Source organism: Stegastes partitus, unplaced genomic scaffold, assembly GCF_000690725.1.
Source record: "Stegastes partitus isolate 25-593 unplaced genomic scaffold, Stegastes_partitus-1.0.2 Scaffold101, whole genome shotgun sequence".
In the NCBI taxonomy this organism is placed as follows: Eukaryota; Metazoa; Chordata; class Actinopteri; family Pomacentridae; genus Stegastes; species Stegastes partitus.
This window is the reverse complement of record NW_007577832.1, coordinates 784,833-811,571: the sequence shown is the minus strand read 5'-3', so window position 1 is coordinate 811,571 and position 26,739 is coordinate 784,833. Positions and strand designations below refer to the sequence as shown.

General features: G+C 40.8%; 1 protein-coding gene across 1 annotated transcript in view; it reads right to left on the bottom strand.

Annotated features, from left to right (window-relative positions):
- Window positions 1-26,739, bottom strand: part of plce1 (phospholipase C, epsilon 1) — an 89,963-nt gene that overhangs the window by 51,842 nt on the left and 11,382 nt on the right. The window contains exons 2-5 of the mRNA XM_008277589.1: window positions 24,031-24,171; window positions 22,607-23,264; window positions 22,073-22,474; window positions 21,694-21,903 (exon numbers count right to left, since the gene is read on the bottom strand). Of these exons, the coding sequence (XP_008275811.1) occupies window positions 21,694-21,903; window positions 22,073-22,474; window positions 22,607-23,215 (1,221 nt within the window). The 5' untranslated portion in view covers window positions 23,216-23,264; window positions 24,031-24,171. The remainder of the gene's footprint in view (window positions 1-21,693; window positions 21,904-22,072; window positions 22,475-22,606; window positions 23,265-24,030; window positions 24,172-26,739) is intronic.

Below are 26,739 nucleotides of genomic sequence, written 5' to 3'. Positions count from 1 at the left end.
TTCAAGCTACGTGCAACCACATGGGACATACAGACACACTTACAGTCTAGATTTCAAAAAAGCACCCACATAATGTTCACAGTCTTTGCGCATAACTGCACTGAAATATGACTCTTTAACCTTAATGGGTAGAGAATTAAAATAAAGGCCAGAAGAATGAGGGAGGGACTGTGTGAAGAACTGAGTGGGGGAGTAAACTATTAAATGGTTTTAACTTCCACTAAAGGGGGGAAAAAATAAATGAATCACTGTAATTGCCTATTTTCACTAATACTTTTTCAATCTCGGGATTAAAAAAAAAAAGATCTCTGTAATGTAGGCAGGCAGAAAGAAAAACAGAAAGCAGTCGTTTGCATGTAGCCGCGGTCACAGCAGACATGGAGGAAATAATTGTATTTGAGCTCAATTACATAAGTACAATATCAATGCGTCCGGCTTGTTCTCCTCCATGGTGGTAAATGACTGTAATACTGATTTTGTCATTCAGCCAGTTAGCAGAACTATAGCTATATAGGACAGTTGACAGCATTGTATCTCACATTACACTGTGTGTGTGTGTGTGTGTGTGTGTGTGTGTGTGTGTGTGTGCGTGTGTGTGTGCAGGAAATGCTAAGGGCCTAAGCTCAGTATAGGGAAATTGTAACTGCTGGAGGCAGCTGCACTACTCAGCTCAGATAAATGTTAATTAAATATTATTGTTTTGGCTAATCACCTGATTAATATTAATAGAGCACGGCTTGGAACATGATTTGAGTGTGGGGACATTGTGGAGACATTGCACATACGTTGCGCTCCAAGTCTTCACACAATACGTTTTATTTTTAGTTAAAATATCTCACACAGTTCACTCTCGCCTCTCTGTTCTTGTAAAATTGGAAAATGTAATTTTCTTCTGACACTAACTGTACGGCGGCGACATTTTCTCACAGTTGTGGCACCGAGGTTAGCAAGTGACAGCTCATATTCCACCATAGCAGTTAGTCCAAACTAATGAAAAACATCATAAAAAAAAAACTCCTGGGATATTTCTTCTAGTATCTTATTACCCTTCTCTTGGACAGATCGTGTCCTGTCTCATCATTACTGCAAAATAGCATCTCCAATGTCCAGTGTGGTCTAATGATCTTATGAGCATATTTATTGACAGTGATTTTTTTCTTTCTTTTTTATTTCCATTTAAGGACAAGTGAACCAGCCAGATTCATGACTTAAAAGATAAGAAATAAGTGTCACTTATAAGCTATGGCTTTCATATGACTGGCAATCAGTCCACGTAATCTACAGTTATGAATGAGTGTGCCATTAAGTCCCATTAGCGCCCTGTTGGGTAATTTCTCTGCCTGGCAACAGCCATTCTAGGAAAGGATTATCAAGGGGCACTGTGGGGCACCGCACAGACTACTGAACTTTGAGCTGGAATGTGCGCGCGCACAAAGACACACATATACAAACACATGCTAAAATGCAGACATGCAAACACATTCTGACTCATGCCGTTATGTGTACCACACCAGACGCATACAGTAAGTATGAGCATGCTGGAAAGGCAGATGCTATCTCTCTGAAATCCAACCACCCACAACTTCAACTCTTTGCTTTGATGTCTCTGACCAACCACACTCGCTCACATATTCTCACACTGACACCCTCTCCCCATGCTAACAGTCGCTTTCTTTCAATCACCCACTCCTCTTCAATTACTCTGCATATTCTACAGCATTCCCAGGCTTAGGTACCGAGACACAACGTAGCTCAGCCGTCTGTAAAATAGTCTGTACAGTACATTTTCCCTCCCACTTGTTGCCATGTATGCACACAAGCACAAGCAAGGCCACAAATTTTACTCTGGTAATGATATCGTGCGGTTAAATGCAACACAAGTGATCACATGGGATTATCACTGCAATAGTACCATACCTCCCAGATGTACTCTCCCACGAAGCTGACATTCAAGGCACAGAAATGCATCGTTTCGGTTGAGTCTACTTTTAGAAGCATCACGGAGGGCCGAGGTTAGTCGAGGTTAGCGGGGGGTTATTCTGTTATTCTGGTCTGTGCCATGGAGCTGAGGTCACTGCAGAGATGTCAGTCTTAACCCTTCCCTTGCTTGGACATTTTTTTAACTTTAGGTTGTGTTTTTGTAGGACAGGAGAAGAAGTTTGACGACAACAGTTTCTGTCTAGGAATGGCAGGGCCCAATTTCATGACACGTCTGACTAAATTCCCGCATGAAACTGCAAACGAGACAAATTGCTTTCCATTTTGTCACTAAATGAAATCTCCACCACAGCAAAGAGTAGCAGCCAAACATTAAAGGTCTTATTTTTTTAAAGCAAGGCAACTTAAGAGTCCCAACATTTCAAAAAAGTTCAACTAAAAGCAATTTTAATGCCGCAGCTTGACAAATGAGAGATCATATAATCACCTCTCCTCCATATTACTCTACTGCGCTTGCCAAAGACAAAAAAGTTTGGCAAAGCAATATGAGCTCAATAAACGTCAGCTGAATCTCTCCACCACTTCATTCGTGAAATGCTGTAAATCACGAGAAGATTTAGGTCCGGCCCCATATTCCTCAAAATCCTTCATACCGCTTGGACGGCGTGTTTGCGTTAACGCAGTGAAAATGGAGCCGACAAAGCTGCCTGAAGGAAAATGAAGAAAATGTGCACCCTGCCCACCCAACGCGACAGGCATGTTTAAATCAACTGGACCTGGTCTATTTGAAAACCCGCCGAGGAGCCAGGTATGTTCAGCAGCTCTGGTATCTCAGCACCCAGACACTGAAACCCCACCCATCCTGGAGAGTGTAAACCAAATCAAAGGACATAAACCAAGCACACCCAAACATGCCAAGCACTGATCCCACCACTCAGGTTGAACATGCGATAAGGTGCTCCGAATGTGTTTCTTACTCTGCAATCACTGGATTTATGTGTACGCATGCAGCACACCACTCTCTTTATCCCAGCAACTCCTAATCCTGGTTTGCATCACGGAGGAACAGACAACCCTCTTCGCACTGTCCTGGTCTGCTCTTAAGTTTTTCGGCCATCGCTGTCTCCACATGGTAATGTTTGCTTTCCTGCGCCCTGAGCCTGGACTGTCTCACCGCCGTGTGCATACAAGCTCAAGAGCAAAAGAAATGTGTGTAGTTACAGTTTACGTAACAGGGAAGCTACACGTTTTGTTGATTTCTGAAGTGAAAAGGAGAGAGTGCAGCAAACAAAAATTCAAAATCGAAGCTTCCTTCACATGTTAATGCACTGTTACCCAACTAAAAAGTACTGCAGCCAATACTTATTAAGCTGCTTTTTTATCAGTTGCCACAGATTGCGAGTGTCTTATTCAGACAGTTAAGAATCCTTCTAGTCTTGTTTTTTCAGTCCTTGCAGATCTGACATATTTTTGTTCTGTCTGGCACATACAGCATGTGTTAGATCTTCTACACACACATCTTCAAAACTTCAGCTTGCTTCATCAGGTAGTTCATCGTGGATCCTGAGGTCTGCTTTTGGTCACCGTTCTGCCGCAGAAGACAACCTTTTTCCGTTCCAGAGTCTTGACTAAGTGGGTAACATTTGCATCCAGAATTTGCTGATATTTAGAGCAATCCATTCTTTCCTCTACCTGTGCAACATCTCCAGCACCACTGACTGTCACACAATCCCACAACAGACTATTTCTATTCCCTATTCTATGTAAGCTAAGTTTTCTTTCAGTCATTTTTTTTTTCTTTTTTTGTTTTTTCAATTACAACTTAGGTGAGTTTGGCCAAAGAAGGTCATTTTAACTTCACTTGTTCCTCAAATAACTGGTTTATCCAGATGTTGGCACGTAAGGTTTCCCTCTGATGACTCCTCCGTTTATCAGCTGAATTTAACAGACGTAGAAATGTCATCAGCTGAGAACTTTAACCTCGACTCCCAACAAGTCAATGAGTTTAGGGTACCTCAACTTTTGCACATATCACTGTTTATTTTTCTTCTTTTTTCTTTTATCTCTTTAACATGAAAAGTAATTGTGCAGTAACATTTGAAGAAAGGCTCATTCTTAATGTTTCTTTCATTATTTCATTATTTGCCCAGGGAAGGGTGTCCAAACCTTTGCATAAAACTGTGTGTACAAACCCAGATTTTGTATGTATACATGTTTTTATTGTGTGTATTCAGACAGACTGTGTGTATATATGCACTTTTGAACAAAGTTTTATCTGAGTGTATATTGGATGCGTGTAGGTGGTCTGTATCCATGAAGGTCTAGGCGGCTAGTCAACCTTTTGAGAAATAAGTGTTTAGATTAGAGAAGCCTGATGTCGGAGTCTGAGTATCTGCTTTGAAAAACAGACAGTAGAGTCCATACTGTGGGTTATATAACCAGAGAAGCTACTTGACAAACTCTCCCTTTTTAAACATATTAAATGACGAAATCATTATCCAATTGGAAATTAGGTTACACATCCAGCAGATGATTGGAAAGGCTTGGTAAAAATTCATTTACATAATTAAGCACCTCTTTTGTGGGAAACTGCCTATAACATAGACAAAGTTCAATGCTCATACACACAAGCTCCCTTTGATTCACAACAGAATAGAACCGTTTCCCTCCTCAAAGCCGTCTGATATTTAATGGCTGATTTTCAATGCATTGTCTTGGCCCCAACATTACAACGACATTATCTTTCTGAGAGATGAGACGGATAAGACGTGTTTGGCAGCAACATCAGTGGACACAGAAGAAAGAAACAACTGTACAAAAAATAAAACATGAAGAGAAATGAATATAATATGGGAACTGAAAAATAAGATGCTTTCTGTTATCACACACACAAAGCAATAGAGTTTGTTGTTTGTACAGAGGAAGCCCCTCTTGTGTGGCGCTCGCCTCGCTGTCGATCAGGCTCTTTGTGGTTCAGTGGGTGGATTACGACGCGAACATTTCTAGGGATTAGACTCATGCAATACTGTTCTGAATATGTAATGTGGATGTTGTCAGCATGTGGGAATGTGGGAACCCCCAAAAAGGAAAGACGGTCCCATGGGATTACCGGTGTTTATACTGGACTCCACTGACTGACATTTAAGTTGACTGACACACGAAGAAAGTGATCCAAATTAATGCATATATATAGATAAGAAAAATAACATAAATTCTAGGTTACAGCAATTATGAGGGTATACAAAATCATTCAGAACACAAATCTGTATTTCAAAACTTTATTTTATAACAGTGCATAATTCATTTAAGTGTTTAATACCGCTTACGACCCGCTGGCTCAGAGCCCCAGTTACACAATCAGGTTTAAGCCTTCCATGCAGCATCTAAAAACTTAAAAGGACTAAATGTACAGTAGCATCAACAAAATGTGTGACCTGTCCGGAACCAAACATCAAAAGCAGCTGCAGGTTTTTAGACCAACCACAGGAAATCAAAACATAATAATGACAATTTAAGACAGAATGAGAAACAGTTGGAAGGATAGGAAGGACAAAAAAAAAAGAAAAATGAGATCAACAAGGTTTGAGGAAGGTTTGCCAAAACAGGAAGAGTGGTTGAACGGACAGCAGGAGGAGAAGCGAAGATGAAGTGGAAGAGGAGGTGAAAAATTAAGGATGAGAAAGAGGAGGGGGGGAATATATGAAAAAGACCAGAGTGGCAGGAAAGACAAAGAGGGGAGGTGAGGAGAGAAAAACACGGGAGCACAACAGAGGAAATGGAGAGGGAGGCCAAGGGTGACTTGAATCATAATCCCCTGTTGAATTTCACAAGGAGCTGTTTCACCAAAGATCCAAGAGCTGGGCCCACCTCCCGAGCACCGGCTCACACCTTTAACAAGCTTAGGGTATTATGGTGTGTACTTAGTGTGTATGTGTGTCAAGAGCAGTGCAAAACTTGAGAGTGATGGGCAAAAAAAACCAAAAAACTAAAAATGCACACTATTTATTAGGATCTCAAACAAATACAGCTTGAAGTTAAACTGAAGTACAACACACAACGGCGACACGCTGCAGCCTTACAAACATGAAAACAAATTTACAGATAATCAGCTTGTGGCTGCATTTGCTGGTCATTGACCCCGTTTAGAGCCAGCAAGAGGAAGAAGAAGAAAAATAAAAAAACAAGCAATGAAGAACAAGGAGAAAGTGCAGCATAAAATACACTTACAGGAAAGGACTAAATAATCTAATCTGCAGAGAGCAAACAGGGAGTAGAAAGGGAATGACAAGTTGTGTTTGGTCACACTTGTAACATCAGCAGGTTAATAGAAAATGCTGCAACAGTTCTGAGGAGATCTAATTATTAATATTGCAAGAATCATAGTAGATCATTCGGAATAAGTTCAGTCTAATTACACAGAAGACAAAAGGGAAGCTAAAGGAGCTGTATGTCTTTACTAAGCCTTCATATAAAGTTCATAGTTGTGATTATTACTGCACCACAGCAATGTAAGGGGTCGGAACAAAAACAAAGCTTCACTTAGAGGAGCAGCATAAGCCACATAGTGGATTCTAAAGGTCTTATTTAAGGGTCGAACTTAAGCTAAACAGCATCTCAAATTCTGGTGCAACCATCCACGTCACCAATCTACTTCATCATCATCATGAGTTCAGCATTTTTATTTACACTGTTATGGAAACAAATCAACAGAAAAGCAAAAAGGAAAACATGGCAGCTACAAAGTTGTGATGTGTTCATGCAACAATCTACTGCAGATAAAGCACGTATGCAGGCCAGCCAACACGATGGAGGAATCAAAGAGGACAGGGGGTCATTTATGAAGTCTGACTGAGGCACCAACAGCTTTATTAATGGCTGAGAAAAAAAAAGGCTTCTGCTTGTTAGAATCCTTCTTCCTGTAATCCCTGCGTGTTAGTTGGTGAATATGTTTTCATTCCTAATAGATGATTTAACTTAAATTACAAGACAGAAACACCCAAGTTACGTAAGGGGAAAAGAAGGCAAAAATGAGACAAAGATGAAAGAAGAGAGAAGCAGCAGAGGTGTAGGACTATGACAGAGCAGTTGGAGATGGAGTCGGAAAGAGAAAAAAAAAAACGCGGGGTCATGGTGAGGGCCAAAACAACCTGGAACCCATTACCCAGAGCACCCAGCGGGACCCCTCGAAACCACCACACTCCCCCACTTACAGTTCTCATGATGTCATACTACAGTGAGCCACCACATTCTCCTACATAACAGCGCACAGTGCTGCTCAGACAGCCAGAGATAAGCCTGATGAATGTTTTTTTTTTTCACTTTTTGAAAGTTCTAGACATAAATTACTCCTGATACTACGCGCGGTTAAACGCAGTCTGTAAAATGAGGAAGCTGTGTTTTAAGCATGCTTTTACTTGGATGTTGTCGCACGGTTACTACGACTGTATCGCGATATGCCTTCTTGCATATTCAAAATGTTATTTCCTCCCCAGATCTGGCTTTAAAAGATCTTCCTGCACAACTTGCTTTTTTGTTTTTCATGTTGAAGCGAACGCAAGAGCAGATGAGGTCAAATGCATTTGACAGCACTTCATTAATACTTTCCCTAAATTCAACTTTGCATAAGACATTAAGCTTAATTAACTACACGAATTCTGTTGCAGCAACACTGATTAGACAGCGGTATAAATCTGGCGGTACAGTTCATTACGGCAACGAGACATAATGAATGAAAAGGTGCTTGAAGCTGAAAGTTTTTCCTCTAAGTACAGCAAGAACTCGTAGTAAACAGTTTACTTACTGTAGCACAGAAAAAGGCTTGATATATTGAAGAGAAAGGAAGAAAAAAAACCACCAAGCTCCAATCCCTCTTAGCCTCTAAGTGAGAGAGAGGAGGCTCGAGCGAAAGAGCATGAGAGGGGGAGAGAGAGGGAGAGAGAGAGAGAGAGGAAGAGAGGGTGTGTGAGAGATCTCCACAACAGCAAACGTAGCAGAGAAGGAGAAAATAGAGGGAGAGAAAGATAAATGGGAAGGAAAACGAGAAGAAGACTTTGAGATCTCTCCTTCGACACAGAGGGCACCCCCATATTAGGTTATGAGGCAACAAGCCCATCACGGCCCAGCAGCAAGAGGGGAGATTGTATCAGAGAGCCCACTCTAAACACACAAAGACACAGGAGACGCTGGTATACAAGGTTTCAATCGATCCTTCCCTTGGAGCCCGTCCAACGTGTAAACAATGTTAAATAAAGCCTCTGTGTTTTGATTAGGGACAATTACACAGAACCTGAAAATGGACCTTAGAGCCGCTCGTCTCCAGAACCATCATGAGCCATTTGAGCCCAAACTAAATTTCCACCACAGCTGATCAGTTTGAAGTGTTTTAAGTTGATCGGGGGGAAAAATAAAATAAAAGATAAAGTGATGTTTATGTCGCAGTGTAGTGCTCTATTCATTTTAGCAACGCAACAAGATAACTCGCAGGTAATCAGGAAATTAAACTCAGCAGGAGCCTGCAGCTGAACAGAAAATATTACTGTGTCGATTCAATTTGTCCTATGCAAACTAAATATAAGATTAACCGCCACCTCCTGCAATCTTATTAAACTGTAGTGTCTGTTTGAACTGAGCAACATGTGATAACGATATGAGAGGCGTTGTGTAACAATCGTTTTAATTTTCTGACAGTTATTCTTGCAAATAACCGTTGTGTTGTATTGCTGTATTTAAATGACTTGTTTTGTCCGACACAACGAGGCAGCAAATCTTCCCCTTTACCGAATCATCACTACATGATTATTTAGTTAACCTGGCAACTATTAACTAATTGGCTAATTCAGCAACACTACTGACCCTATAAAAACACTCTCCTGGGTAAATTCTGTGGTTCGGTTGAGCTCAAATCACCTTCAGGACATCTTAATGGCTAAACAATATCCGTGTTCCAGCTCGGCTGTTCAGGTGACGCCGTGGGGCCGTTAGGCCAACAGAGACAGAGGTGCAGCCACTTGATCCTTACTATTAGCTTCGCTCGGGTGAATGTTTCTATGCCAACCTCTAATTAAAGACCAGAGTTGTGGCTCCTCTGCTGAGGTCAGCTTGCTCATCGTAGCCCACAGCCCTTGCAGTTTATTGCAAACAAACTCTATATTATCATTATGTCCATCAACACGCTCTCTGCTGACACATTAGACACTGTTAACATGTAAACAGTGGCGGGACGTTAATGACAGTGGCCTTTAAAACATTAACAGAAGTATACACTGATTATAGTTACATGGCAAGGCAAACAAAATATAAACCAAGGAGATGATCAATTTCCTTAACAAACATGATTATGTCCATTAAATACTTGAATAATACTTAACGTTTTAGATGCTGGATTTTCCATTTACAAAACAACCCATTTATGTTGAGAAAAATTGCTTTTATTAAAGTTTAAGCTCTGTACCCTGACCTCTGACCTGGAACAAGTAAAGCAACAATTTACAAACATATACAGAAGAAATACTGAGCTAGCACCTCTCTACAGGAGGAACCAAATTTGTTCTTTTGGTAAATATCCAAATTTTGCTCAAACCAACGCCAACAGGGAATTATGTATCGTCACACGTGGACACTCTTAATCACAACAGTCACAGGTCTAAATGAATGCAGTGTGTCCTGTTGCATCTGCCTAATCAAGTGGAAAAATTAATCTGTTTCATGCTTAGTTGACATCAAAGTGGTTTTCAGAACAAAGCAAACAGCTGCCCTGCCCTCAGTCTACGCTTTGCATGTCTTTGATCAATACTCCGCTAATGAGACGGGTCTCCTGAGCCAGTAATAGGGAGTCGGACTCATGTATTACACTACATTTATTACATTAATTGTCTATAGAAGACATAAAGTCAGGGATCAATATGAACTAAGTCGATAATATAATGTAGTTTGACGTGGTGTTGTCTATTTCTGTGCACTGAATGGAGATGCCAGCCTGCCACCTCTACCCTCCTCTTACACCCTGGAGTGACTATTACAGTGTCGTGTTGGAAACTCTGCATTTACACACAAATTGTAAAGTAATTCTTGAATATAGTAATGTCCTGTTAATTCCAAAAGCATGCTGCCCTCTAGTGGATAAATATGTAAGCACTGAAAACTAAAAACTACTGCATCTGAGCACTTCTATCTGTATAAAAACAGTTGTCTTCCCATTTTTGACTGTTAGTTGGACAAAACAAGCAATTAAAAGACATAACTATAGGCTTAAAAAAAGGTGGGCTGCAGGGCGGGGCAGTGGTTAGCACCGTTGTATCGCAGCAAGTAGGTTGCCGGTTCGCGATCCGGTGAGGATACCTAGGATCTTTCTGCATGGAGTTTGCGTGTTCTCCCTGTCCAGGTTCTCCGGCTTCCTCCCACAGTTCAAAAACATGTTGAGGTTAATTGGTGATTCGAAATTGTTAGTAGGTGTGAATGTCTCTTGGTTGTCTGTCTCTAAGTGTAGCCCTGTGATAGACTGGTGACCTGTCCAGGGTGTCCCCTGCCTTCACCCTAAGTCAGCTGGGATAGGTCCCTTGCGACCCTAGTGAGGATTAAGCGGTGTATAGATAATGGATGGATGGATGTTTTTAATTAATTTACTAAAGAATTCATTTATAAAATGTTACAAAATAATAAAAATAGCCATCACAATTTCAAAGAGCCTTAGGTGATGATTTTAATTTGCTCATTTTGTCTCCTAAATAGTTGACGTCTCAAAGACACAACATTTATTTATGACATACAGTAATAATAAAATATGCAAATTTTGGTCACACAAACACACACCAAATGCAGATCAAAGAGCAACAGTCAGTACAACTGGTATGCCAACAATTTCTTCAGCAGTCCCAGGTACTCACATACCAAAAATGTTTAGCAATCCAAGTTCATTTGCAAGAGAAAAAAAATATTCTCCACTAGATGGAACCAAAGGCTGGTCTATATGCCATTGTTTATACCCACTCAAATCAGTTCTCTCTCTTCATCATAGCCACTTCCATGATATATTTTACACAAGCAGGAAGCACAGGTGGGAAAATAGAGAGCTACTTTAATGCTTAAAGAATACACACTCTGCTAATTAATGTTTACCTGAGATTCAGTGTTCCACAACACTTAAGTGAGCTATGTGATGGTCAACGAGGTTTCATTGTGCTTCAGTACGAAGCCTCTTTGATTCAAATTACACTAAAAGATACTTTAAGTTTCTTAAAGCTGCTGTTCTGACTTTCCTTTAGGTGATCCATCTCAGTGTTGCTGCACAAAAACAGAAGATGCCATCGAAATCATCATCGTACCGCCTCCTGCAAGATTAAGGGCTTAATTTGGACTAAATCCTTGCTGGTTGACTGCTTCAATTTAGGCAAAAGAGTTAGGAAGGGGAGGTGGCTGGCTATTTTTACACCAATTGTGTTATTCTTTGAGTGCAACAATAATAGCATGACCCACAGCGGATTCATGCTTTTGGGAGTATTGCTGGTTTCTATCCATCCCAATGGTTTTTCAGTTAATCCAGTAGGTACAGTACATGTGGTGTTTTGGGTTTATGTCCAACACTAAAATGTGATTACATCATCGGAGGAGTACAGAAACTGGGTGACACATGTAGCAGCCATGTAGACAGAGTGTTGTGAGCAGAGATACTATATCACAGGAAAGTGACGAAACTGGGAGAGGTCAAAAGATCAGAAACTTTAAGTGTTAGTCACCAAAAGCCATAAAAATTCAACAGAATAATATGTTTCTGAGGTGACAAGTGACACATACAGGAAAGCCCTATTCAGACAAGGGATATGAAACATTGCTGGCTTCATCAAACTGATAAAGCAACAGCATTCTGAAATAGCCACCACAGTGTTGGAGAGATCCAACACAATACTTGTCATATATGCCAGATTAGACAATAAACCATGTGATGTATAATGCAATAAAAAACTAAATCTAAACCAATAGTATCTTATCTAAGTGTCCAAATAACAAACAGTCCAGTTTATTTCTCATTTCTACAACACTAAAGCTGAAAGCTCAGGATCCAAACTGCCTCCATGTGACAAAATATGTAGCTAAATAACTTCAACTTATAAACTGTGACCCTGTGTAACAGCTCACCTCTCTGTCTACACAGTGTCACTTGGATCCCAACTTGATGTCAGGGATAATTTATAATAATGCTAATAAAAGTATTTCTCTTCCTTTGTGCGTAAATGCGCACAAGTCTCTCTCTTTCTCTTTGGAGGTCCTCCTACTGCTGTTTGATGCTGCCAGTATTAAACAAACTCAGAGGAAATCGTCCTAAACGATTGGAAGCAACAAACTTCAGCTCCTGTTTAGGTCTTGTTGGAAGAAAAAAACATATTACATTCATTACTGGTGAGTGTCATTAATATAAGCTGTTGGTGCCTGTTTTTATCCCAGTTAAGTGTTATTGTTATTTAATTTGGTAGCCCAATAGATCTGAAACTGTACAGCAAAGTGATTGAGCATTAAGCCGCTGTGATGGTTTTGGATGAATATTGGTGCTGAAATAAGGATAAAGCCTTCCCTAAATCCCTTCACACAAGTCGAGGTACAGTTGCTCGCGTGTGCCTAACTGTTAATGCGACAGTGAAAGTTGAGTCCCAAAACACACTTCTTTAGCATTCCCCTCTTTTAAATCTCTGCAGGGACACTTCCCCAGTTCTGCAGCAGTGCGATTTTCCCACAATGTCACGGAGATGCAAAAAGGCCTAAGCTAACAGCTAACGTCGACACGCACACTAACCCAGTGATGCAAAAACACACCCACGTGCAGTTTTGACACCCCTCCGTCACTTCACAAAAACAAACAGATAAAATGTGCCTCAGCGAGAACAAGCGCAGCAGCCACATGTGCTCCTGTGCAGCGGATTCAAGTAAACTTTTTAAAAAAGCAACGGAACTGAGTCTCACCATGTTCTAACATCCGAGGGGTCACATTGCTCGAGATACTGTCATTGTGAAAAACAGTACTCCTTACAGAGGTATGCTAGATATTTACTGTCCTACCCCTTTTCTGTGTAAGCAGACATCTGACTAAACAAGAGTGTATCTCAACACACACACACACACACACACACACTCACACACACACTCTCTCTCTCTGTAATCTCTGGCTAAGCCATAACACCCAGCTGGGCGAGAAAGTGGCCTGCTCGGCACATTCCTTTGTAGTGGCACAACACCCAGAGAGAGAACATAAGAGTGATAGACACAAGGTTAAATGAGTGTGACATACAAGGAGGACATCATGTGTGTGTGTGTGTGTGTGTGTGTGTGTGTGTAGCTTTGGGGTCTGATAAAGTCATAATCCAGAAATCTTTTGTTCCCTTATCGAATCATTTTATAGACGTCAGTGAAGTCTTTGTTTTTTATGATGCTAGTTAGATATTATGTTTTATATTTCTACGTGAGCTGGATGATTGCAGGAATGCTTGTGTATTGCTCTTTGCTAATAAAATCTGAGATCTGAGAGAAGATACAGAAGATTAAGAGATCCATTAGATTGCCTGAAAGGATGGGTTCACCATTTTGTCTCATATCTGTCTCAATAAAGTACTCGGCTGCTCCTCTGAACACTGAAACAGATTTTGTCTCACTGTAATAATACGGCCATTATAATATCCATTTTAAATGAGCTTTCAGTAGAAATGATAGGAGACAAATTCCCCAGTCATCATACAACGTCAAAATGTATTCCAAAGTTAATGTGAAGCACATAAGGGGCTTAAACAGAGAGGTTATCTCCAAGACAATGGTTGAGACACATTATTTTAAATAGATTTTAGTTTAAATATAGATATTTTGTAGAGAATAACTTTTAGCCCATTAAAAGGGAGTTTTAATGTTTATATGGTCATCTAACTATTGCTTTAACCCAAACTTAAACAAGTGTAAATCAATCAATCAACATGTTATCTAGCTACTTTACCATCTTGGAACACAAGGTACAAAGATTATCTGAACGTCCTTTTTAAAACGTTTTTACTAACTTTCTGCAGTGGAGTCAATCACCACCGGAACTAGAATCCTATCCGGCACATTCAAGTGGAACTGTGCAATAAGTTTGATACGATCAGCATGCACAGTGCCAAATAAATGTCGACTAACTTCTCCAGTAGCAAATAAGAGCAATGCTTTACTCTTGTTCTTTTTACCGACTGTGCAAATTTATGCAAAAACAGCTGAATTGATTCATACCGCCAACACAAGAACATACAAAACATGCAAATTACTTTCCTATAGTACATACAAAAAAAACAACAGGTGTCTCATGCTATAATTGCAAGCTGCAATCTGTCTATAATGTAAATATGTGCACACCATGCTCAGCCAGTTTTCACAGCCTGGCATCATCTATATCGTTTTTCTTGCATATTTGACATCCAACCTGTTTTTTCGTCAGAGCATTACAGTGTACATACAGTAACCGACTAAAAACCATACAGTCAAACATCCATCCATCCATTATCTATACACCGCTTAATCCTCACCAGGGTCATGGGGGGCTGGAGTCTATCTCAGCTGACTCAGGATGAAGGCAGGAGACACCCTGGACAGGTCACCAGTCTATCACAGGGCTACACTTAGAGACAGACAACCAAGCACACTCACATTCACACCTACGGACAATTTAGAATCACCAATTAACCTCAACATGTTTTTGGACCTTGTGGGAGGAAGCCGGAGAACCCGGAGAGAACCCACGCTGCACGGGGAGAACATGGAGACTCCACACAGAAAGATTCCGGTGCCCCCAGGACGCAAACCAGCGACCTTCGTGCTGCGAGGCAACAGTGCTAGCCACCTGCACCACCTACAGTCAAACATAAAAGACACAAACTGATAGTGTATGCTCGCTCAGTCATCTGTGATTCTAATGAAAAATGCAGTCAGTTCAACCGTTTAAATAACCCTAACCTAATTAGTTCAGCATTGTTTCACTGTGTGTGTTTGTGCACAGGAATCAACATCTCACACTGTAAGCCACAGACACCCACATCCATTTATTATTATCATAACAAGGAGTCTGTTTTGCATGTATACAGCATGTGCTCTTATGGCCTTTTCATTCGCTGCAAACATACACCTAAAGAAAACCACCTGCGATAAATGATGCTGACTTTCTGATGACCCCAGCAGTCTATTTACAGAAACAATTACCTGGAAAACCAATCAATGCAACCTCACCTCTTTAAAACGTCCGGCACCGAAAGAGTGTTTTAAAACCACGTATATGTTGGACATTTTCTCTTGAAGCACTGCCTTCGAAACAAGCACTAATTAGAAACCAAGAGGTGGAGGTTGTTTACAGAAGTTATTATCTCAGCTCCTGAATCACCTCTTTTCAAAGGCGAAGGCGAAGAGGGAACACAGCATTCAACAGAGCAAACAGGAGTGAGTTTAACAAGAATTTCCATGTTTCGAAGGCTGTATTTTAATCTTATTGCTTTGGACAATAAAGTTAATATTTGCTCAACAAAAATAACCCAGAGTTCGGCACCGTCAGCCGGCACTGTACTGTAGTACTGCAAGTCATACTGTCGTTAGCCACAGCCCACTGGAAGGTTATCAAATTTGTCCCAATTTGTTCCAGAGCATTAGTGAGAAAAAATGTTTTCAATCATTGTCAGTTCATTCATATATCGAGCTTCTGTAACAGACTCGGTTTTGGAAAAGTTTAATTTGGGTTACAGCTACAGGGAAAGGCAGAAAATTTGATTTGCTTACTTTGATATTTCAACAGTTTGTATTCTCCATTGATGCACTGCAACAACTTACTGAAAGACATGCTGAGATTCGGTATAAACAACATTTAACGCACTGATTTCTTCAATTTTTGCATTTGCAGCTTAGACATGAGAAGCAGTTTAACAGTCGTACTTAGCTTTTCAAAAGCTGAGTGGAAAAACAAGTGAAAGTGAAACGTACTGAATGTGTGTGTGTGTGTGTGTGTGTGTGTGTGTGTGTGTGTGTGTGTGTGTGTGTGTGTGTGTGTGTGGCTCTGATTATCGCTAACTGCAAAGCCACAGCATGGGAGATGGAAGAACACAGTGAATATGCATGTGTGGGTCTCAGGAAGAAAGAAAGAGAGGGTAGCACTAACACAACAGCTGATAAACTCCTTTCAGGAAATGATGCACACGTTCAAGCCTGTCGGTTCTGAGATTCAAACTAGATACTACTTGTTTTTGTTCAACTACCTTTTATTTTGAGCCTTACTGCCTATTTCCATAAGAATAGACATACAAGAAGTCACAGTTATGATGACATCCTGGGGACCAGATAATAGAAAAACTCCAACGTAATCAACAATCCGTCTGGGTTTCACATTTCAGTTATACCAGTTACCTTCCCAGATAAACAGGTAAAAGGTAGAATGAAAATGGGTTACAGAGTCACTCTGAGGCAGTACGAGTCTTTATTAAGCAGTAATCCCTAAATGAAGCAAATTACAAATAGTTTAATAAGAGAATAGACCAACATGCATCACTAATGAGCAGAAACTTGGTGCTACAGCAGCAGAAGACAATATGGAGTATGGAGAAGATAAACAAGTGATCATACTTTGAACTTGATAACTTCAGGTTGGAAGGTGTAATGTGACCTAATTAGCACTATTTCAAAGTGAGAGGAGCTCAAGGTATTTCAGGTGACAGGCAGGAACACTTCAAAGGTGTGAACGGGCCTTCTCCTGACTGTATCATCAATACAAAAGGTTAATAACCGAGTAAGAAAATATCTGGTTCCTTTGATGAAAAAAAATAAAGCTAGTAAACCTACATAAAGGAGAAAAGTCCACTTTGACTCCCAAAGAACAATCCAATCCTCAGGCTTAGGGTTAGGTTGAATGAGCTAAAGCTAATGAACACCCTTTGGAGAACACTGATAATACATAAAACACTTCTGAATGTGTTACATGTTCAATTTGCAGCACTGACTGACAAGTTTCCTCACAGCAAGAGGTGAGGCGCGTGTTATGTTCACATCAAAATTATATAAAAAAAAATAAGTTCCTTTTAAAAGATGCTGAAATAAATAACCCTGTGAACACTAAAAGGTGTTTCATCTTCAAAAACATAATCAAAATCACACCCTTATCACAGAAAGAAACTCAGAAAACAGGAAGAATCAGCAGATTTTCAACTTTCCGACAGTCATTGAACTACACATCCACATGTACGGCACATGACATTGTTTCATCAGAAAAAATGTCCAGACCTGAGCTAGAAATCCTAATATTTCACCTGAATCAATATTGTTGTGTCTTGTTTAAATAATCACCAAACATGAAGTGTTTGCACTAAACAGATAAAAGTCTGCGCTCCCAACGCAACCATGAAGTCATTATTGACTCTGCTGCAACCAACCGTCACATGACAAAAATTCAGGGACTTTTTGGCTGAACTGAGGCGGCTGCAGGTTGTGTTTGCACATAGCAGACAGGACACAAGAAGAGTAACACATTAAACCACAAATAGTAAAATGTCTGTAGTATATAGAGTCACCCATTTTTCTTCTAGTACTGGTAACACATTTGGACACTTGTTCAGTTTGATTACAGCTTTTTTTTCCCCAAATTGTAAATCAAATAATCCAAATTTGAATTCTCTCTCTGAGTTCTGTCTGATTCTAGCCTTGGTTGTGCTGTTTCCATAGAGGTGAAGGATTTTATATTGCTGTGAAAAATGAGTCCGCAGCGAGTGGAAATCCGACAGGAGAAAAAAAAAGGAACTGCTTGGAGTTCAGAGGGTTAAAACTAGTAACCATAACATTTACCAAAGGTATAATTAAATTAGTGCGCTTATAGCACAACTACAGTCCTGTTGGGTTTAAGATGCTTTTTTTAAAGAATACGGCGAGAGCAGTTCTTGAAATACAGCACAAGACACTTTTATTTGCTTTCCCACTGCAGATATTCCAGGGTTTGATCTGGCAACCTTCTCGCTGCAAGTCTACTTATGACAAGATATACTGAGGGAAACAGGAAAAACACTGAGCGTCCCTTGAGGGAAGAATTCCTGTTCCTAAAAACTGCTTGCATCCCCAGTGATGGGAGGAAGATGTATTTACAAGCATCCATCTCTCTGCCCAATCCCCACTGGGCCCAAACTGCTTCTGTTAAAGTATTTAAATGGTCACGAACCACTGAGCCTAGCATCAGTTTGAGCTAAATGAAAGGACTCAGCAGGGCTCTAATTGGTAGACTCCACAAAGGCAAACAATAAAATGCTTCTGGCTTGAGAGACTGTTTGATCCCTGCGCCAGGTGTGTTTATACATGAGCTTTTTACCGTTACACCAGCATAACGTAAGGAAACACTTATCCTATCCTGCATTAAATGCAGAGATGCAAATACAGAAATGCAATCCCTGCATTTTCTTATTTGCGCTACCCTAAAACCTTTGTACTGTCCTAAGAAATAATTGTCTAATCTTGAAAACATTTAATAACACTGGTATTCAGATGCATATGGAGAAGTGTTTGTGGTTATTGGTAGCTCAACAGCAGAAAAAATACTCAGGATTATGCATAGAGTTTCATAAGCTCATTAAATTATACTAAAACTTATTAAAAAAAACATTCGAGTGCAGCGCTTGGTCTTGATTTAAACGTTCTCTTCGCCTTCTCTCCCTATTCCCTCTCAAATAGCCCCCCACCACTAGCATGTTCACTTTTCTCTCATGGCACATTTTCCTCTTTTTCCACTGTTAAAATCTAATTTTCTCCTCCTTTCTCTCCTAGCATGTAACCCCTCCTTCACTCTCTTTCCCTCTCTGTGGCTGCTGCCCTGCTCCAATCCCTCCTTCATATAATCCTGTGTTCTCTGGCTCGCTTCATTAGTTGTAGCAATAAACACACAAGTCCACAGGATACATCTAGAAAACTCCTCAACATGATTACTGCACAGTCAGGCTTAAATGCCCACATACAGGGGGGCCCGTGTACCATAAAGTGTGACTGTGTGTGCCAAAGCGCTTGCATGTTTCCATCTATAAAGTTGTGTGAATTGTGTGAAGACTTATGCAATCATTTGTAATCTGTGTGTGCAGAACACTGCATACATAATATTATTCTGGCAACTTGTCGACTTTAGTCTGACCAGATGGTTCCACATAAAAGAAACATGATGTACTTCTTTGGCTTAAACACTGTGTAGGATTTTGACTACAGTGTATGTTCTCTGAAGCTTCTCTTGTTGTGACTGTATCTGTTGTATACGATGAAACAAAACAAGAAAATGGAAGAATTGTGTTTCTTTGCAGCTACTTGTTTTTGACTCCTATTTGTTCGTAATGGGATTGGTTCCTCCTCTTTTCACAGTTTTTTTCTTTATGAGCCTGATGACAACCCTGCTACAACTCTACTTATTCACTGCTGCTCAGTGTTTGTCTGAGTTTCTCTGGTGACCCCTTACTGGAGGAGCTTAGATGGTGTTTTGACAAGGGAAGTGCTGGCAACTCCCCCATTTTCAATAGGCTCATTATTAAAGCAGCTCTCCCTGGACTTAACTCAGCCCGTATTTCTGCGACCACAAAGGAGTCATAAAAACACTTTGGCAAAGTCAGAAACCACACTGCAGCGTGCACACTGAGCGTAAGTACGTGTGTTTTTATGGCGCGAGTGTACGAGCCCCCCTCCACACGTGAGAAACTTTAGACAGTACGGCTCTGTTGTGGCCATGCATGAATCCATAAAAAAAGACAAGTACATATCCATCCATATTATGCCCGCAGTGCACATGTCAGAATCCCATCGTAAAAAAGGCAATTTCAGACAAAATGCACAGTCACATGCACGCTCATGTGCCTGCACAAACACTCCTGCACTTTCACTGATTTGCATGAAAAGTGCTTTGGAAAAGTGAGTTGGGTGCTCTGGTCATCATATTTGTTAGATTACTTATAGCAGTTTGTTTCTTGCAATAACATTAAAGGTATTATTTAGAATTGTACAAAGTGAGTAGGTAGGTGGCACACATTGAGCAAAAGCAGCAAAGTAGTTGCTATCTATTTATGAATTAGCTTGCAAATACATGGTATACTGCAAAGTAACAATCGGTCATACAGCCACACTTACACAAAAATAGAAATACAATACACCATCAGGTAGTGAAAATAACAAACTAACTCTAGTGTAATTCAGTGGTTGTTATGCCTCCGTAAGGCAGTGGGTTTCAGCTTCCATGTGCTTTGAGTTTTCGCAGGAAAAGGAGGGATAAGATAACAAAAAACAACTGGAGAATATCCTGCGTGATGCTGCTGATTCTCAGTTCTCACATAATGTTTGCACCTCCACCAATGAAAAGCACTACTTATTAGCTTCACTTGAAAGACGGGGATAAAGCAGCACATTCCCTAACTTTTTTTTTTTTTTTTTGCTGCCAGCGTTGCTCAAGTTAAACAGTTCCTGAGAGAGGTTTTCATGTTTGTAAAATTCTCTTTCTTGGAAACCTGATAACAACGTAACGTCCCAGATCTCTCCATGCGTCGCTCAGCCTCCTTTCCCCTCCATCTTCTATCTCTCTCTTATTTTCTGACTCTGTCTTGCTCATTCAGCCTCCCTCCAATTTCCATGGCTATAACTTTAATGCAGATGCCAACTCTGCTCAGTCTCTATTCACTTGCACGCACACACAGAAGGCTCAGTCATTCAGTCTGTCAGTAATATGGGGAGCAGAACTAACAGAGAATAAATCATTTTTCCGCAGCAGGGGCCTACCCCGGACAAAGAGCCTGTGTGTATGTGTGTCTGTGTTGGTCTATTAACATATTCCTTGAACAAATTATTCATCTTCCTTGCATTACAGGCATAACATTTCAACCCAAACAGAGGAAAGCGAAAGCCAAGAACCACTTTTTTCTGCAGTGAGTCAAGAATCAATCCGGTCATAAATATGCTTGTGCCAATGCAGCTCTTAGGTATTGCATTTTCTTTTTTTTACTTGTGGCAGAGAAAGGAGAACTTAAAAAGCAAACCACATATAAACCCAATGCCTTGAGGATTAGAAATGCATCAATACGGTGGTGGAGGCCCGTTGAGGACACAGATTTCTGCAGGTTTGCGCTGCACTTACAACAGTATGTGGTTAACTGGAGTAAGATAAAGCCTGACTGTGTGTCTGCTGCTCTGCGAGGACCCGATTGGCTCCAGCCTTGTAAACTGGCAGCATTACAGAGAACAGAGGACAGGAGAGAGAGGCATAAATAAGAACTGGGTTTTGGGTGGCATTGCTAGTCCACTGATATTTCTGAAATTCCATTACAGAAGACCAGCAATAATGACATTTCCTTGTTTATCTGCCAATAAAATGAGACAGAAATTATGCATCCGTAGTCACGACTGAATAGAGTTCCACTGCAACATATTTCCTACACTCATTAAAAAAACAAGCAACTTTAATAACCATCAGCTTCGAACAATTATGGGAAACAAGGTCAATTATTCACATTAACACTGCAGAGTTATCTGAAATCCTTGAGAGATGTTTTGGAACAGCTCTTTCTTAACATAAGTGTGGTAACAGTAGCTTGGATGCCAAAGATAAAGTATCCAGGACAGCACAAGTTCACTGCACTGCTGTCCTCGTACGACTTTATCAGCAGCTTCTGCGGCACATTTGAATCCATTAAGTCTGGAGTGTTTTTATCAACCATGTAAATGTAAGATTGTCTTGTGAAATATATACACATCTGCTTTTTGCGTTTATTCTCTTACCTGCTGCAGCTTAACTCCAACAAAGCGTAGCATCCCTCTGCAGCTTCTGAACTCTTCACCCATGCCTCGCATTAAGATTGGCCATATTTCCTTCTTGCTGGGAACCCAGAATCTGTGATCAACAACAACCATCCAGACATCCTCTGAGATACGTCCTGACGGCAGCGTCCTGACAATGGCTCTGGTCCCAGTACACACTGACTTTATGACCTTATGGAAAGAAGGAAAGCGTCTTATCATTTCTCATTATTGTTAAGCATAAAGCAAATGAGAAAGACTGTAAATATGTAGATAAAAAGAAAAAAGTAAACAGAAAGTTTTTAAAGTTCCAGTTCTTTGCCAAAAACATCAAAAGAAACTGAATCTTGCTTGTAAATACCGTCTGATTGTTCTTGTAGAACCGCCTGACCAGGACAGTGGAACGCTCTTTGCGGTTTCTAACAAACTCTGTGTTGTCCAAGTGCACCTCTCCATCCTCCTCATCGCTACTGTTGCCCCTGCTGCAGTCCCTGGTCCACTCTGAGGAAGCCCCCTCGTCAGTCGGCGACATGGTTTCAAGAGACGCCCGTCGAAGGAATAGCTTCTCCAAGGAGTACCTGTTAACCCGCGGCTTCCTGTTGAGCCTCTCTAAACTTGAGTACGCATCTTTGAAGTTGTGCAGGTGGACGTGTCCATTTTTGCGATGCTGCCGGTGGTTGGTGAGGGGGGAGTTACAGGGAGATGACGTCAAAGAGCTCGGTTCACTGGTGGGACGGCCCTGAGATGAGAAGAAAGGCGACGTCTAGAAGCACAAAACAAGGCAAAATACAATATTTTAATTTTCATGTAAAGCAATACATTCACAGTGTTAATATTGTGTTGTTTTGCCAATCTTGTTCTAAAATGCACGGGCACCACTGTCGTCCTTCATTACCTTGTGAAAAGCCAGCATAGACACAGGCAGGCTGCCACGGCGAATGTGTCTCTTCTTGGGGCAAGCAGGGCTGGAGCTGAGGTGAGGACTGTGAACTGGGCTGGAGCTGGGACTTGGACTGGATCTAGGACTGTGGCAACAAAACACGTCTGGATTTGTGTAAAGGCTAGACGTGGTACAGGAGCATTGGGAGCTGCCAGTTTTGTTCCTGCCTGCATCCACACTGTCTCCAGAGGTGTCCAGCTGGCACACAGAACCCTCTGAACTTTTCCTAGATACCAGAGTTACTCCTTCAACATTCACGCCAGTCGACAGCTCTGAACAGAGTTTCTCATTGGTGCTTTCGACTTTTGAGCTGTAATCAAAGCAGTCGTACTCTTCATCCAAAATGGTCCCTTTCCCACTGTCACACGACAACTTCCTATACAAGAGCAGCGAAGGGCTGCTGCGCTGTTTTGAATTCCACTGTTGGTCAGAGCATCGCCACGTTTCCTGGCCGTCATTTGCATGTTTGGCTTCTCGGCTGGGTTTGCTCCCGGTGGATGGAGGTGGAACATGCTGAGCCAGTACCGCGTGCCCAATCTGTGTCTGATTTTCTTTTGTGGCCATCGTTTTTCCCTGTGGCGTCCTGGTGGCTTCGTCCTTCGTCTCACTGCAGCTGTGAAAAGAAGAAGCAGTTGACTGTTGATGACAGCAATAAACAGAACTTCTAACGTTGTTACTAGAGCTGGAAGGATTAGTCAATTCGTTGATTTTGGGGGAAAAAAAGTAGTCAGCAACTACTAACAGATGATTGTTTTAGTTATTTTGCATTTTCTAGCATCTCAATTATGAAGATATTCTTGTCATAAATAACAGTAAACTGATATCTACCTTTAATGTTGTGCTGCTGATAGAACAAAACAAAACTTTTTCAGGTGTCTCCTGATCATTTGGCACTGATTGCAGACAAACAAATTACATTGTTAATCAAAAACACCTACAGATTAATCAATAATAACCATTAGTTGCAATACTTACTGCATATTGTGTAAAGCAACAACATTCATGTTTACCAACTCAGCTGGTTTGGATGACTACCTCTGAAGGGAGGGGAACACATTCTGTTGTGGCCTACTAACCTCATAATTTACATAACACTAACGTAACTTCAATTATTTCATCATTGGTCATTAATCTTCAAGATTAAATGTGCTATTTACAAGATCCACATCAGGTCATGTTACACAACAGTGCCAGGTTTCTTATTCAGTGTCACTGTGTCATCATGGGCACAGGCCTGTGTTGAGGCAAATAATACCTTCAGCTTTAGTGATTTCTTGGGTGACTGAGACAGCGCGTCCACACAGAGCGTGCTCTGTCTGTGTGTGTTGTGGAAACAGAAGCTTTCGCAGCTGTACAAACTGGCAGATAGAGAAACCCACCGAGGTGACCCTGGAGGACTGAGGAATTTCCTTGATAGCGTGGTCACAGTCACAGCTTACAAGGCGATGTGTGTCCCTGTGCGCAAGAGCTCCGTCTGACCCGGGACTTGTTTGTGTGACATCGTTATCCACTTGCAAGCCCTGAGAAACAAAGAGGACACACACACACACACAGCGAGTATTATTTTCATGGTTTTGCGTTTGTACACTTTCAGGCCATTAAAGAATATTTCAAAGGGATCGGGTAAAACTGCTAGATGGTTTGAGATACGTAAAAAAAAACACGACAAAGAGTCAAAACCAACCTGAAAGATGTGAGAAGCAGATAAAACAAAATATATTCTTTCTCAGCTTGAAAGGTTCCCGATTTCTTTGATTTCCTTTCGTGCTTTCTGCTTTCATCACATCAACTATTTTATCTATAACAGTTCCACCGAAGCATTGCACAGAGTGTAAGTCATTGTGACAGAAGAAAGGAACAAGGCTCGTTTTACATTCATCACAACCACAATAGGAATAAAAATATATATGAATTTCCTGAGATTTAGATCAACTTAACGTTATGTGGATGGTTGTTTAGACAATTATCACATCAAGGTTTTTTTTTTTTAATTATTCTTCAATACAGTTGTGCCTTTGAGAATAGCATGAATTAACACCAAAGGAAAACTTTAAGGAAGAAAAAACACTCTGAATGTCCAACATCATCAGCAGGAATGAGAGAGAGAAAAGTCCCCTTCATCCTTAACAACACAAACTGGTTATCTTTATCGCCATGGTTCCTACCTACCACTATCACAGCTCTTTTATTCTGACACTGTCCAGCAGTCTTAAAATGCAGCACTGCTGCCTTTAAATGAAGGCACGTACTGTTTAAAAGGAGCCATTATGCAAACTCAGAAGCCCGCCAGTAGCTAAAAAAGAAAAAAAAAAGTGACTGATGATGTACATCCATAATACTACACAGCATGCCGATGAAACGCAGCAGTCCACTTTACGGCTGGCATTCATCACACAAAGAAAGAGTGGCAATTCAACAATGCTTGAAATATTTATTTCACTTTTGTCCACATGAATCCATCACAGCAGTAATCGAGTGTATCAGAGCTGAGCGACGAATGAAATACATGCTTAACACACATTTACCCACAACATGCACACATGCTAATTGTGTGGTTCTGGTATCGTAATGGTGGCCAACGATGAATAAATCTAAGAAACTAGGGCTTGGAGCCTTGTAATTAGAGTGACCACAGCCCTTTATTCGCTGCCAAAATGTGTGGGCCAGAGTTGGAATGTGGGATGTTTTGTGTGTCTTTTGTGTGTGTGTGCGTTTGGGAGACACACACACACACACACACACACACAGACATATCAAGGTGTCTGTGTGTGTGTGTGTGTTTGGGAGACACACACACACAGACACATATCAAGGTGTCTGTGTTGAATGTCTCCAGACTCTTTTCAAGGATCTGTGCTACATTCACACAGACAGAAATTCAGTCAAAGGGATGAAACAGACAAGTGTTCCATTCATAAGCTAGCAGTGGCATAAAACTTCCTCCACTGTGCAGCTCAGCTGTGGCTTTTTGATGACACCGACTTAACAGCTCAGAAGCGATAACCTGTGATGACGGGACATTTAGAGGCAGCGCTGCCTAATGACGCTATTAATCAAATGAGTCCTGCACTCCACCACAGGCAGATGTAAAAACAAAACGGAGCTGCGCTGGTCACTATATTATCATTGTTTAACCATCACTGTGGAGGAGGCTTTAAAAGAATAAAACACTCCTGTGCTCATAAAAAATGAGACATTCCTCAGAACTAATTAGGTTAAATAAAGTTTCCCCTTTCAAAACGTTCTTTGATAATGGGTATAATATAAACATATCATTTTGCATGCAGCATGTACAAAACTACCTGATAGAAAATAGTTTGCTAAGTCATTTACAAAGTTTACATTCTGTGGCAGCACATTAACACTGCAAAATGAGTCGCAGTGCAAACTGTGGAAACGAGTTTAAGCGTGACTGAGCTAGCTTGTTATTTCAGAGGAAAACGCTAGTTGTCAGGCACGACAATTGCTTCGTCCGAAGCTGAAGTGTTGACTAGCAATTGTTAACTAGCTTTTCAAAATATAATGTATATCTTATATATTAGGGGTGCAAGGTGGCTCGGTGGTTAGCACTGTTGCCTCGCAGCAAGAAGGTTGACGGGAATGGCAGAATCTCTACTCCACCATGAACTCTAGAATGACTGACTGTGAACGGATGTCCAGACCAAACACATGAAGTCATGCATGCAGCAATAAAGAAACTGTGGCATAAAAGCAAATATAGTTGTGTGTTACCCATTTACAGATTCCCTTAGTCACCCTTGGCATGCTGCAGTCTATGTTGTGCTCGTGTTTTTTTTTTGTGAAGTAAAAAAAATTCAAAGTAGGTGAAATGATCAGCACACAAAACAATGCCTGTTTACTCTTTTTACTTTAAATTGTCCAAATGATAAAATAATAACATGATCTTTGCTTCATTAAATTGCAAACACATGAATCTTACGTTCATATTATCATATCCTGTCTTATTTAATGTAATATAATGAAAATCAAAACAAAACACAAGCCATAAAAAGACAAACATGTACACTTGCCCTGAAGAAAAATGTAACCAGAAGTCCCAAGGTAAATTTCACAGTGCCAGTTGCACA